The sequence below is a fragment of the Biomphalaria glabrata genome, chromosome 13 (genome assembly GCF_947242115.1).
Source record: "Biomphalaria glabrata chromosome 13, xgBioGlab47.1, whole genome shotgun sequence".
In the NCBI taxonomy this organism is placed as follows: Eukaryota; Metazoa; Mollusca; class Gastropoda; family Planorbidae; genus Biomphalaria; species Biomphalaria glabrata.
The window spans coordinates 24,326,946-24,342,555 of NC_074723.1; the positions used below are offsets into that span (position 1 = coordinate 24,326,946).

At 32.6% G+C, this 15,610-nt stretch overlaps 1 protein-coding gene across 5 annotated transcripts in view; it reads left to right on the plus strand.

Moving 5' to 3' along the window:
• The first annotated feature begins 1,562 nt into the window (after window positions 1-1,562).
• The window catches only part of LOC106057796 (coiled-coil domain-containing protein 150-like), a 28,714-nt gene continuing 14,666 nt past the window's right edge, over window positions 1,563-15,610 (plus strand). Inside the window, exons 1-11 of one of the 5 annotated variants that reach the window (XM_056007499.1) lie at window positions 1,563-1,694; window positions 3,843-4,401; window positions 5,260-5,418; window positions 6,098-6,283; window positions 9,758-9,887; window positions 11,200-11,336; window positions 12,740-12,847; window positions 13,022-13,131; window positions 14,023-14,200; window positions 14,720-14,881; window positions 15,204-15,395. In XM_056007499.1, coding sequence (XP_055863474.1) covers window positions 3,853-4,401; window positions 5,260-5,418; window positions 6,098-6,283; window positions 9,758-9,887; window positions 11,200-11,336; window positions 12,740-12,847; window positions 13,022-13,131; window positions 14,023-14,200; window positions 14,720-14,881; window positions 15,204-15,395 — 1,911 coding nt within the window. In that variant the 5' untranslated portion in view covers window positions 1,563-1,694; window positions 3,843-3,852. Of the gene's footprint in view, window positions 1,830-3,842; window positions 4,402-5,259; window positions 5,419-6,097; window positions 6,284-9,757; window positions 9,888-11,199; window positions 11,337-12,739; window positions 12,848-13,021; window positions 13,132-14,022; window positions 14,201-14,719; window positions 14,882-15,203; window positions 15,396-15,610 lie in introns of all 5 variants that reach the window. The other 4 variants (XR_008774240.1, XM_056007497.1, XM_056007500.1 and 1 more) reach the window with 4 other exon arrangements.

A 15,610-nucleotide genomic window follows, 5' to 3' on the forward strand; every position in this document is an offset into this window, starting at 1 on the left:
TGAGAAAACCAGATCCAAGGCAAAACAGAGTGTGTTTTGGCCAGGATTGTCCAAAGATATTTTTTCGACAATAATGAAATGCGCAACATGTGCAACGTTCAAAAGAAATAATGTGAAAGAAAAATTGCTACCTCATGCTGTACCAGACAGACCATGGAAAAAGGTTGCGACAGATTTGTTTGAATGGCGAAACAATGACTATTTGCTAGTTGTGGACTATTTCTCCAAATATCCTGAAATAAAACGACTAGAGAACAAAACAGCAGAATGTGTTATCAGGGCAATGAAAGGTATTTTTGCTAGACATGGCATACCAGAAGAAATAGTGAGCGACAATATGCCATTCAATAGCTATCAATATAGAGAGTTTGCTTCTGTATGGGGTTTCAAGATAACAACATCAAATCTCAGATACCCTCAATCAAATGGACAAAGTGAGGTGTGTGTTGGTATCGTAAAGCAGATATTCAACAAAGCATACAATAGTGGGAAAGATCCATATCTCGCTATGCTCGAGTATAGAAATACTCCTATAAGCGGACTGCTTTATTCGCCATCACAACTGCTGATGAGTAGAAGACTCAGGGACATCATTCCAACTGATCCCAAACTATTGAAACCATCGGTAGCTGAAAATGCAGAGACATTACTCAACGAACGACAGAGGAAAAGCAAAGTGAGGTACGATGCAAAAGCAAGGTTACCTAAAGACTACTCTGTCGGGGAGAAGGTGAGAGTTCGTCTAGGACAAACATGACAGAAAGCAGTCGTCATTAAGAAACATCCATCACCCAGATCTTACATCATAAAGACAAATGATGGGAAAACATACAGACGAAATCAACGGTTTTTAAACAAGAGCTACGAAGAAGACATCTCTGGGTACTATGACACCGACGAAGACAATGAACAGCAAACTGTTAGAACAAAAGAAACAGACAATTATAAACCAACATCTAGAGAACTTGCTGTGCCGGTCAAGACAACCAGAAGTGGTCGAGTTGTCAAAATTCCTTGTAAATATAAGTATTAAGAACTTTAAAAGGAAGGATGTGATGATCCAAGCAAAGAATCGGACGGAAATAAAAGTTAGTTATATATGTCTACCTTGATAAAGACAGTCTCGTTATTATCATTATTAAATAGTAACGTCTACAGTAATTTATTATTAATCTGTGACTACAGAACAGAACCCATTGTCGAGAGAGGGGAAATTTTGGAGACCGTCTCTTTCAACGTTCGTTACCAATGCCGTCGGCGTGGCGGCTTAGTGCGATGCCGGTGTCTCCGGAAACACTGGCCCCGAGGTCCCCCAACGTTTGAGGCGCGCCGTATCGTAGCACGCTGGACTCCGATCTTTTCATCCCCGTACTCAGCCTTGTGAGCCGAATACAGTGACTACTAAGTTAGCCATGTTCCCCCACTCGGTGGGAGGCGGAGACGTGTGGCTGTTTTAATTTTACATTGATTACCTGGCCTTAAAAACCTGTAATCAAAAACCAGTTCCACTTAGCCAGCCCCACATGGGGTGTTCACGCGACAACCACGATGAGGTGGGATCTGGAATTGCCGCGAAAAAAAAAAAAAAAGGTTGAAGACTGGTCTTCTAAAGCTAGAATCTATGTCTCAATTATAATAACTCCGAAAAGAAGAGAGTAACGTGCGGAACATGGCTTCTATAGCGACAAGCACTGGCAAGTACATCTGTGACATCTGTCTACTAATCTAGATCTACCGTGTCTAGTGTAGAATTTTAGAGTCTAGATCTGGATCAATAAATGGGGACGAAATTACCTGCAGCTATTCTAACATTTAACATCTGTAATCATGTATCATAATGAAATGCCTACAACTTTTTTACTTTACTTACAAGACTCATTACTAGAGTTGGAGTAGTTACTAGATCTAGATTTAGATTCTTATTCTAGTTTAGTAGTCAGACTATCATTATGATTATGTGAATGTCACTAGAGTTCTGGAGTCTAGATCTAGATCTTGATTACTTGATCTCCTTACTACTTGTCTACTAGTTAATAGTACTAGATTATATCTAGATCTAGTAGTACTAATAGCTAGAATCTTATAATAATATTATTATTCTTAGTCCTAGAACTTATTTAATAATTGAAATCATAAATCTAGATAGATTTACCGTAGCATATTTTTCTTGAATTAGTTTAATTTTTAAAAGAATAAAGATATAGATAATATAGATCTAGACTAGAATCTAGCTCACTCATCTCACTGTAATAGTAAGTAGTAGAGTAGGCCCTAGTACTAGATAACTAGATATGAATTTTCAATATATCTAGATTCTAGATTTAGATTAGTAATAGATCTACTTACTGATAGATAAAGATTAAGTGCTTCTAGATCTAGATCTACATTATACTACTATGGAGTCCTGTACTAATATTATTATAAATATTATTATAGTACATTAGTGATATATCATAAATAGTAGAGTCTAATGCATTACCACTCAACCATTGCATTACTTTCACTGTTTTCAGTTATTGGACTGGACTGTCTCTGTTTGCTAGTTTTATGATGATTAGATCCTAGCCCCAAACCTCCCACAGGACAGCAAGGGATGATGGTGGGCAGGAGTGTAACTCAGGCCAATGAAATGACAGTCCAGAGCACAAACCCACATGACTGTGCAACCATCCATCTCCTTAGTCATTAGGCTTCTATAATGTCCATCTAGTATCTAAATGATATTATTATTAAAAACAAGCTTAGTATCTTAAGGGGCTTGTTTTGGTCAGGCTATTTATTCATGATTAATTCTGTATTATATTTATTGAACATGTCTCACATAAGGTTTAAAAAGGTTTTCTGGTCTGATTAGAAATAAATATTGAACAATTCACCTTAGATTAAGATTTAAATCATTGATTAGCTCACAATTACTGTAAATTATAACATAATATTAAAACATAATCAAGCCAGGGTGACATTGAAAGACAAGAGATTATAGAAGACATTATAGAAGCCTAATGACTTAGGAGATGGATGGTTGCCCAGTCATGTGGGTTTGTGCTCTGGACTGTCATCTCATTTCTTCCAATTTTGCTTTTGGGACATTTGCAGTCTTGTAACACTAATAGAAAAAGGCTGCAATAAAAAAAAATACAATACAGTGAATTGCCCAAATATATTGAGAGTCTCAGGCCCTCATTAATTACTTATATATGCATCAACTAGATATATAAATAAAGGCATGGTGGCTGAGAGGTAGAGCGCTTGGCATCCAAACCAGGGTCTGGGGTTTGAATCCTGGTAAAGACTGGGATTTTAATTTTGTAATCTTTGGGCGCTTCTGAGTCCACCCAGCTCTAATGGATACCTGACATTAGTTGTGAAAAAGTAAAGGTGTGCTGGCCACATGACAGCCTCGTTAACCTAAGCCACAGAAACAGATGACCTTTACATCATCTGCCCTATAGATCACAAGATCTGAAAGGGGAACTTTTTTTACTTTAGATATATAAATGTATATATAATTTGTAGACAGAGCAAAAATATTGTCAGTTTACCTAGAATTTGTTGTTGCCAAAATAACATCACTTTTCTGACCATCATCAAATCTTGATGGTAGCCCTTATATTATGCTTATTTTTGAAGCACTTTTAATTGATGTTACTTTCCTAGAAAACCATAAAAATACAATTTTAGAAAAATCTTCCTGCTTAAACAACTCGAATCAGTTGTGTTAGGTCCTTACAAATAGTAATTAACTAGAAATTTTATGTTAAAAATGACTAAACAACTATTCCTCATAATTTTTATAGTTATTAAATTAACATTATTATGCAATATTTGTATTTCTCTTTCAGACAAAAAAAGATGAGCACTAAATCTAAGACATTTTTTTGTGACACTGAACAGACAGGATTTTCACTTAGCAATCATGCTTTAAAAACTAGACTTGCCAATGCTGAAACAGATACAGAGTTGATAATGCAGCAGTTAGAAGAAATGGGGTTCAGTCCAAACTTAAACTATAACAAAGAACTTCCTTCAATGAAAAGAGGCAATACAAACGTCTTAAAGGAATATTGTCAAACACTAAACAACAACTGCTCTTATAATCAATCTAATACATCTTTAAAGAACTCTGAATATCTGAGTGAAATGCAAAGATTACAAAGTGACATTGATTGTGAAGATAGTAAAGAATGTAATGAGGACCATGCACATTCACAGTGTAGCTCAAGCTCAGAAAAACTCAGTAAAAGCTCAAAGCACAGGCCAGTTACACCATTATCTCTGCGCAGATCCCCATCTTCTAAAAGAATAGATGTTCAAGATATATCAAAATCTATTATACATAGCAGAAATTTGGGTATTGAATTAAAAACTAAAATAGTAAAACATGAGCAAACTGAAAATGCAGTAAGTGTTTTTTAAATTAAGCATTAACATGTTAAAATTGAACTATGTTACTTGTTTGATTTTTTTTTTTTTTGCTACATTTTATAACTGTATTTTATTTAATGAAAAAGAAAAAAATTGATGTTTCAAAACTATTTGTATATAATATATGTTTTTATATGTTAGGCATTGTACTTCAGCTGAGCCTATTTTTTTTTTTTTGCAAAGCTTATATCAACTCTGGTACAAAGTTTTACATGTTATTTCTCTCACACCCATTCTCGGATCAAGCTGCAATATTGCACAATTATTTCTTTTATCTGACAACACAAGAATAAATAAGAAAAAATTTAATCAATTAGTTAATTAAGTATTATTTTGTTTGGTATCTCAAACAAGGGAAAGAAATTGTACTTGACTTAAGTGGTGGTATAAACTGAATTAGTCTCCTTTATAGGTCATCGTCTGAGACTTAGTGAATAGAAACAATAGATAACTACAATCTTCCATGTTCATAAGGTCTTTGCTAGTAGAGAGGTTAATGTCTTCGCTTAAGAAGGCTTTAGACCATGAGTTTGAGTTCAGGTTATTCCCCTTTTTTTTTTCATAAATACATTTAAAAAGCTATCACCCAGATACCCCATTTTTTCTCTGCCAACTCCTTTCTATCAGATCTAGATAAGTGATAGGATCATAGCGTATTGAGAAAGCTAAAAGCATGAAATTGTGCTAAACAAAAACAATTGTGTTTATTGTACTTTCTTAAAGAAATTTTTGATAATTTATTGACAAGTTTTCTTATCAGTGGCTCATTCAACACAATTAACTGTTTTATTATAAATAGCCTTTAATATTATAAAAATTTTTTTAAACTTTGAGATGATTGGTCGACAAGAACTTGAACAAGAATTGTTAAGAGTAAAGAAACTTTTGTCCCAAGTTGAAGATGAACTACAAAAAGAAATTCAGGAGAAAGTTGCTGCTAAAGAAGAACTGAAAAGTCTAAGATCTGCTCTAGACACATCCACAATTGCTAAAGTAAGATTAATGGTTTGTTTTTTTCTTAGTTGCTTGGATACTGAATGATAGTCATAAGATTTTAAACAGGCTCTAGGTCTATATTTCAGATAAATCTAGCTTTCATTGTATAAAAACAAAAATACTGAGGATTGCACAATTTATGTCGATGAAGATGCAGCTACACTTAGATATTCTGCTTCATCTGTAACAGAACATTGTCTGATGACAAGATTTTCTTAATGTCCTCTGTTTTTTTATGACGGCAGCTCATTTTTGTTTCTGTGCAACACACTTTGAAGAGCTCTCCTGCTAACCCTTTCTGAAGTCACTCGCTATCAAGTTAGCAAAAGTAAAATAATGTCTGAACTCACCTTTGAAGCACTTCCAGGAAAGTAAGCTAATGTCTAAATATATTTTTGAAATACTTCCAATGAGTGCCTTTGTTGTACCACAGTAAAAAAAGATTGCTTTTTCATGCAGTCATATAGGATATATATATTACTTTGAATGCAAATAACTTAAGGCAAAAGTTTTCTCTATCCTATTGTGATGATAATCCAGAGTTCTAATCCTGCTGAATTAAGTTTTAACCATGGCTTACAAATGTTTGTTTTTTTTTATATTGAATATATCAAATATAAAATCAAAACAATATTCTCATGTTTTTAAAAAGAAATAGAATTAATTTTATTCACAGACAAAACTTGAAATGAAAGTGGAAGAACTGAATGCTACAAAACAGAAAATGAGCAGACGTCATACAGAGTTTAAAGATGAAATTATTAGGGAATCAAATCTTAGAGCAAGCCTTGAAGAATCTCATGCTACTCTTTTGACAAGACTTCAAGATATGGAGACAGTTATTGAAGGCTTAAGATTAGAGGTAATGCAAAAACTATTTAGAATGTTTATTACTGCATTGAGTATTAGTTAGGTCTCAATGTTAATCAGGTGGGATACATTTTGAAAGACAATAATGAATAATAATAAAAAATGCCATCTTGTTCTCTTAATGTTTTGTTTATTTTGGTTTTCGTAATTAAATTGTTTAAATTGATTTTTTTGTGACATTACTATTTCACTTCTAGATGGTATATTTGTAATTTATTGCCTCAAACACAGTTACAGGAGATTGTAGATTTGTAATTTTTATTGCTTCAATATAGTAACATTACTATTTCACTTCTAGATAGTGATGGGAACTAAACTAACTTTTAAAAGTTAAACTAAAACTAGTTTTGAACTAAAATAAAGTAGTTAAACTATTAGTTTATCATGAATTTCAAAATTGCAAAGATAGTTAAACTAAACTAAAGAAAGTTAATTAAACTATAACAAACTTTTTTTTTTGGGGGGGGGGGGGTTTGAACTAGACATATATAGATAGCCTTTAATTATCCGACTGTATGCCTACGGTTCGATCTTATTCTTTTAACATTCTAGTAATATTTATCTATAATAAAATCAGTATTAAGGAATATGTTTCTTACATAAACGTTAAAGCACAATAAAATAAAATGTCTAAATAAATATGTGTGCTAGTATTTTTGCCTTGAATTAAAACCTTTAGAAAAGAATGGTACTCTTTTTAAAAAAAAATTATATTAACTTATTATATAACGGAAAATTTTACTTATACTGGTAAAGTTTAAAATCTCATTAAAGAACATATATTTAGAATTTCAAATTTAGATTTAGTAACCAAAGAAATAGAAATGAAATCGTTTTAAGAAACATTTGACCTATGTAACTATTTTATAGTGTAAAATACATGCTTGACTAATATGTCGATGTGCTATTTTCTTGTCTGACCACTAAAATACAACTAACACTATTGCATAACCGTTAAATGCGCAAGGAAAAAAAAAACTGGGTGATCTTGTCATTATGGACTGCACACTCAGTACACTATATAGGCCTACACGTGTATGTCTATCTGGCCAGGTTGTTAAAATCAGTCTGACACACCGTCTACTTACTTTCTTGGCAGGGAGGGTGTAGGCCTATAATTATTTTAGTGTAAAGATATATATACGAACATGCTTGACTAGCCACACCAGTGTGTTATTTTCTTGTCTGACCTCTCCACATTAAGCAAACACTATTGCATAACGCTTAATGCACGGTAGTCTTACAGTATTATTGACTACACACGTACAGTACACTAGGCCTACATGTGGTCATGTGTATGTCTAGCTGACCAGGTTGTTAAAATCAGTTGGACACAGTCTATTTACTTTATGGTCAGATAGGGTGTGGATTAAGATATTTTTTTCTAGAGTTGGTTATCCTAATGCTTTTAGATCTATATAGGCCTAGCTGTTGATTTAGACTTAATAGATCTCAATAATAAGTCTTAAGACTATAAAAGGGTGTACTTGATTTTCCTGCAGTTAAAAAAATATTGTTTGCCGCAAATGAATTGATTAAAACCACTAAATATTGACCTAACTCACTAATCAGATTCCCTCTAGAAACAGAAATTAAACACCTCCACGTGGCCCAAAAAAAAATTCTGAACAACCTCATTCATAATACTGCATAGAAGCTTTTGGCAAAAAATGTTAACAATTTAATAATACTGCTACTTTCAAGTGCAGATATTTACTCCCATAACCTCTACCAGGATCTTACTTTACCCTCTTCAAATGCAGACTGTCTAAATAGTTGTTAACTGCATCATTTTTTTTTTTATAATCAATGTTATTGATATCAAATGACCAGAAACAGGGAGTGCGTTTCAACCCTGACCACATATTGAAAAGTTTTACAAATTTTAATTAAACTATTTAGTTAGTAACTAAAAAAAATTAATTAAACTACGATTTTAACTAAACTTTTTTTTTCTAGTGAAACAATGGCCTTAACTAATTTTTTAAAATTGAACTAAAAGTTTTTTTATCATCTATCGTCTTCTCTATATGATGTCAAGAGAGATTTTGTGGGTCTATTCAGAACTTTATCTTTGAGTGTTTGAAAGTTTTTCATATCTGTATCTATTTTGTCTGGGTAGCATTGTCTCAGATGATCCTTCAGTGTAATTGGTTTTGTATCATTATAAAAAAAAGCACTTAGGCAACTGATTGTTTGACAAGGAAGGAATAAATACCAGTTTTAGATCATCAACTCTGGATGGTCTACATTTCATTTTGTTGAACATCTGTTTCATGTAGAAAACAAATGAAGCTTTTTAAATAAGGAAATAGAATAAATACAACAGTTCTTGGTTTGATTAGCAGGATAAATATTTAAAGGATTTACCAAGGTATAAATCATATATTAGTGTATAAAAAAATTACATTAATGGAGTGTAAAAATTAAAGTCACGACCTGCTTAAATGAAATATATTATCGTAGACCCCTGTGGACATCTCATAGACCCCCAATTTATCTTTTCAATTTTGTAGACCCCTTGGAAGTCTTCGTAAACCCCTGGGGGTCTATAAAGACCACTTTGGGAATCACTGTTCTAGATGATATATTTGTAATCAACAAAATCACTCTTAACATCATCTGCTCCATAGTCAGCTATATTTTCTCAGGAAACAATAGAGCCTTTCCCGAAACCTTATTATAATTTGTTTTAGCTAAAAGTTAAATCAACATTATCAGTTTTAGTTAACGTAAATGATGCAGTCAATGGTTACCAGACACCTGCATGCTTGTAGTGGGACATAAAAGAAGGCCAAAGCCTTACAAATGAGGACAAAAAAACTAGACAAATTAAACTTAAAAACACAAATGCTGAACAAACTTTAGGCCTACATGTAATACATAATAGTAGCACTGTGGTACTATTGTTAGTAAGAGAAAAGATGTACAAAATAAGATAAATACAAAGACTCTGACAAGGACTCGAACCACAGACCTCTGATTTGATGACACCACCTAGAAACAACAAGGCAAAAGTCCCTGATTTGAGTCTTCATTGGAGCCTATGTTTCATCATATATTTTCTTCACCTTTTTCTCTCAGTAAGCATTTAGCAGTAGCTAATCATTCACACAAGGCACTTGTGGAACTCCATACATATTATCTTCATTCAGATTGTAGTTGTCAGTGGACAGTTTAGTTCTCTTTTTTTTTTCACTGTGCATTGACAAAAAAAAAAAACACTTTTAATGAAAGTATCTCAGCCGAAAAGAAAAAAAAAAAAAATAAACACAGAAATTGAAGAGTAACAGTTTTTTTTTAACAGCCTTAAATATACCTACATTTGTTAATGAATGGGTTTTTTCATAAAACAATATGTGTACAATATGTGTTATTTATAAATGAGTCCAAAAGTTTAATTCAGAACATATGAAGGATCTGGTTAGTGATTGTACTAATATTCTAAAACATTTAATTTTGTCAGTGTTCAACACATATATCTGGTGCTAACAGCTTGAAAGGAGAAATAATAAATTTAAGGAATGATTTGGAAAGTGAAAAGTCAAGAAGAGAACATATGGAGAGAACTTATCATTCAATCACTTCTGAAAAAGGTTTTGTATTTAACATTTGAATATTTGTAATTGCCCCCCCCCCCTTCCCAAAAAAATATTTTTTATATGATAAAAAAAAATTATATGTCAAATAGAGAAAATAGCATTCTTTAAGCTCTCCCTAGTCAACACAAATCATTTGCATTTCTTTGTCCTTCATATTATTAGCCTATAATTAGCGCCAGTCTTCTGCCAGATTTCTATTTTTAGTGAATAGCAACTCTCTGCCTGTCCACCTAACCTCTTTCTTCTAGTAATCCATGCCAGTGTAGTATGACCTTATTTTTATATTATCAAAGCTTATTTTTTATATCATCAGAATAAATTATTTTTGTTTTTATTTTTATTTCTCTTTGTTTTGTTTTTTTTTGCAAGTTTTGGATGTTCTTTCAGAAATGAAGATTATTATGTCCTAGTCCAAACCTGTTGCAGGATGGCAGGGTATGGTAGCAGACAGGTTTTGAGCTTGGCACCATTGTGACAACAGTCTGAGGTACATACCACACAACCAGGCTAGCATATAGATTTAGCACTAAATTTATTAAATTCAAATTTTTATAAAGTTATTTAACTTATTAGTTTATTTTAATATAATGAAAAATTTTGTATAAAAATTATAGAAAAAGAAATATTGTATTGAGCTTTTTGTTTATGTCATTGGTCTTCATATACAATGACTTTTTCATTTGAGATGTATATGTGTAAAAATTAAAAATCTATAAATAAATACAAATGTATTTATGATTGCCTGGTCATGCGGTATGCACGCTGGACTGTTGTTTGGTAGTCTTGATGGTTCAGGGTTCATCCGCATTATCCTGTGTGAGGTTTGGACTAGGGAGTAGACTATCTTCAACTCAGAAGGAACAACCAAAACATGTAAAACATTTATATAGGACTTAGACTTAATCCTGTGCAACCACCCCTCTCCACTAAACTCAGCTCTGAGCAGCTTTCTTCACCTGCTCCCATGTCATTCCAGTATCCTCAGCTTCACTGATGACTGACCTCTTCTAGGTTTGCTTGGGTCTGCCCACTTTCCTCTTTCCTTGCAGATTCCAATCAAGTGCCTTGCAACATTGGTAGCTGGTTTTTTGACATCTTGGGCAATGGGCTTTTGTTTAGTTCTTTCCCACAAATTCACAGTAGTCATTTATGTATATATATATATATATCAAGATATAAATTTTCAAGATATAAATACGTTATACAGTAAGAATATTTGTAACATCTTTGTATGATTTTTTTTACCACTCTTTACAAAATCTGGACAAATTAATATGTAACTTTTTTTCATTTTTCCTAATTGTAGATAGATTACTACAGAATGCAAATAATGTACAATCAGAAAATCGAAGGATATCTTGTGATTTGACACGTCTGCAAGCACAGTACACTGAATTGATCAGGCAGCTTGAGCAAACACAATTCATCATTGATAGTTTAAGTGTAAGAAGAATCTAATTCTTTATTTTTAAAAATTGTGTCAATGTTAGTTAGTTTATATTATTTAATTATTCATGCTTCTATTATGCCTACATATAAGAATACTACTATTTCAAGACTTACATATAATAATGCCAAATTTTCTTTTGTATGTCTATGTATCATGATACTATCAGCTAGATAATATGCCTAGATATACTATTATAATGCTATGTACCTGCTTATAATGGTACTATAATTTCGCTCTAGAATTGACGAAACCAAAACCAGTGGCTTATCTGGGCGCATCCATTGCCTTCCGAGACAAAAAGAAGCCATATGTAATTTTTATAACTACATATTATGATACTGAATCTATATACTCTACATATAAAAATTCTAGGATCATCATGGCCTTACTTATCTTCTATTTGATGTACATCACAATAGACAGCCAGCATTCTCCAAAGGTCTTTGGTTCAGTTCTCCTTTCTTGAATTATTCCTTCTAATTAATTATGGTTTGTCCTTTTCTGGTTGCTTTTTTTTAAATTTCAGTTAAGGGTTTCTCTGGGAATGTATACTGTTACGATCTCTCCTACTATCCAGGCTCTCTTCAAACTGCACCATACGACACAACGAACTTAAAGAACCTCACAACTCATCAGGGCTCCAAAGTAACAGTTTAATTTCAAATACATTACAAATACTGTACAGTTGGCGACAACATCACACTAACTGTCCAAAACCTAGCCTTGCTCCGCCTGACTTCACACACCGTCTGTCTCAAACTTCGCCTCGTCTGGTCACATTGCGAGGTAACTTGAGGTCTCGTCTTTCTGACACACTCACTCTTATATAGTGTCTCTACTGACCTTCTAGAATCGGATGGAACGTTCTTGACCACTCAGAATGATCACAATCGCCGTGACTTGCGTGCGTAATATTTACACACAGGTCATTGCCGAACTGGCGTGTACTGTCACTGGTCACAGTTGGCCACTCGTCCTGCGCTGGACTGGGGAGATTTGGGAAGGCTAAGAACACACACAGCACTACCCTCATCTGTGTCACCACCAGGTTTACAACAATACTTTTGCAAAACAATGTTTTGACATGACCATCTAACTTGTTTCACTTTTATTTGTCATCCACTTCTACAATTTAGGTGTTTTCTTATAATGATTCTACTATTTACAGAGATGATACTATTATTTATATGCCTGCTTACAATACCACAAATTATATTATAAGCTGCATGTAATGAATTATCTTTTAAATGTGATTTTTGTTTTACATAAAAAGTTGTGTTTTTTTCCAATAACTTTTTCTTCCAAATTTAAACTGGTAAAAAAAAATCTTCCAGCATGAAGAATATCAATTATTAGAATTAGAATTTTAGAATTTTCAAGTTCTGTTGCATTTCAGAGTGAAAATAAAACATTAGAAGAGTTAAAACTTGACCTTCAAAACAATGTTGAACACTTAACTTTTGAAGTAGAGAAACTTGTCAGGCTTAATAAAGATTATGGTGAGGTAAGGTTATATCTGTTAAAACATAGATATTTAATTATCTTAGAGATTCTTATGTCTATAAGTAATTATAGAAAAGAAAGATTATCTGTACATTCCTTAAAATTTACAAATAGTGATTTTGTCTATGAATTTTGTTTTCTTTTTTTTTTTTCATTTATTGATTGATTTTTCTAGAATGAGAGTAAATTAAAAAAGAGTAATGCCACTCTAGTTGAAGATCTTGAACAAAACAAAGTAGAACTGGAGACATTCAAGAAAGCACATATTGAAGGAAAGAAGATAATGTAAGCACTCTTTGCTCTTTGGAACTTGCAAATATATATTTATAGATATCAATGTCTGTGCTGTCAATAGTTAGATATATTTATTATTAGCCTATCATGATTTTATTGCCACCTATAAAATACTTCCAATGGCTTGTTTCTCCAATAGTCTCTTGACAACCTGTCCGATTCCTGGCTTTTTTTTTCACATATGGCTAAGTTATTGGGTCCAGCAGAACTGTTAGCATTGACTGGAGAAAGGGTAAAGGCAAGTATTTTGTGTCTGCACCAGTAAACTTCTGGAATGAGGAGCTCATTAGAGTTAGCAGGTTACTCATTTAGTAGGAAAATTCTGAATTCAAACCTCAGCTGCCTTGCAGCAATACCCAAACATGGGAAAGGCTCCGGGAGTCAATCCTGATGAAAAATCAGGAGCCAGTGACCCTTAAACATAGATCATGCTCAATAGCAAGAATTTCTAAATGTTTCAATCTATCTTTGAGAATTGTAGACCTCAAGTAATTCTTCATTAGTTTGAGGCACAAGAAGCTTCTTTTACTAGATTCCACAATTATGGGTATTGCATAATGCCGTTTTTTTTTATCGCACGTAGGATTTGCATTTTCCATATTAAATGACACCCCAAAATGACATTTTTGTCTTTATATTTCAAGAGATTTGTATGAGTTTTCAAAAGATTTTAATAATTTCCTGGAGATTTCCATGACTTTTTGTATATTTTGCAATTTCAAGAGATTTCCTAAGGCCGGCCCTGCAAAATATGCTATGCCGCCAGTCGACTAGTACTATTTATTTCTTTCTATTTATGTAGTGAAACACAGGGCGTAGTTCTTATGTAGTTGTTAATGATGCTTTCATTGTGAAATTTGTTATTTCTTTTCTCCTGTACAGTGACAATTTAGAGCATGAGCTAAAAGTAACTCAGCAAAGTCTGAACAGTAAGAACCAGGAGTTTAAGGTGGCAGCAGATAATCTTGAGTTAGAGCTGACTCGACTCAGAAATCAACTGGAAACAATGGAAACTGAGAAACAAAATGTTCTGAAAGACAAGGAGACTCTTCTTGAAGAGGTCAGAAGCTGATGCAAAGTTTGTGTCTTTTTTTTTCCCACCACCTTAATGTGTCAAGATTGATGGCTTTGCTTGTGTGAAGACTTTTGAAATTTCTATTTTAATATCCTACATTTTGGAAAAAAATTCAAACCAAATGCTTGTAAATCTAAAATGCATAGAAGTATTGACACAGACACAGGCAACTGAGAAGACACAATTCATCATGTTTTCTTTCTCACAATGACATTTTTGCAAAGCTTCAGTCTTTCAAAAGTCTTACACCTGAATAACTTGAACCTAGGTCCAAGTTTCACAATGTTTCCTAGAACTGTTTTCTTACCTTTCAGTAGCTTTGAACAATTCCCATGAGTTCACAACAAATAGATGAAAGTGTAATTTGTTTGTTACAGAAAATCTTACTTTTACACTCTAAATAAAAAAAAAAGATTTATAAATCATTAAAAGAGAGAAAATATAATTTAAACAATCTATTGCATTTTGAAGTATATATAAATTTTTTAAATCTCATTTCTTCAGGTCAATCAAACTGTGGACTCTCTAATGTCTGATAGATCAAGACTTCAGACAGAAGTTCAAAGTGGACGAATTGAAATAGACTCATTAAGATCTATGTGCTCTAAACTGGAACAAGACAAAGTCTCACTAATGGAAAGATTAGGATCATTGCAACATCAACAGGCATGAGATAGACTAAATCTATGCATTATTTTCTTTGTAATATAAAATGAATCAGTTGGATTTTTTATGTTAAATTTTTGGCCACATTCATAAAAGGCCACATTTTGATGTTATAGAATTTAAAATTTATTTTCATGTACTAACCTTTTATAATATATTTGTTTCCATACACAAACTTAAACAATTTTAAATGTTGTAATTAAGAAAAGTAACTTTTTTTAAAAACAACCTTTTTTTTTTTTAATCTAAAATAGATCAAATTTATTGCTTTAGAAAATGTATTTTATACAATAAGAATGTGTCTGTTTGTTTGTCGTTGCAGGTTACACAGAAAAAAATTGAAGAAACTCTGAATGCCATGATGGAACAGAAGAATAAATTAGCTTATGAGAATGGCAAATTACAATCCACAATTAATCAGTTAAACCTAGAACTGGGAGAAAGTGCAAAGAAGAAAGAAGATGTGAACCAATTAAAAACACTGAATCAAAGTCTACTGACTAAATATGCAAAGGTATAAAATTGAATTGACTTGTAGCCTTTAGAAAGCTTAAGTGATAAAAATATTATTTTTGTATTTATCATGTGTCTGTGAGCATATCAATCTTATGTTCAAAGTGTTTATCATGCATCTTTCTTAAAGTTTGACTATCTTTGTCTATAATGTTCTATTATTGTGAATATATTTTTGGTACAAATATGTTTGTAATGTAGGATTTTCAACACTAG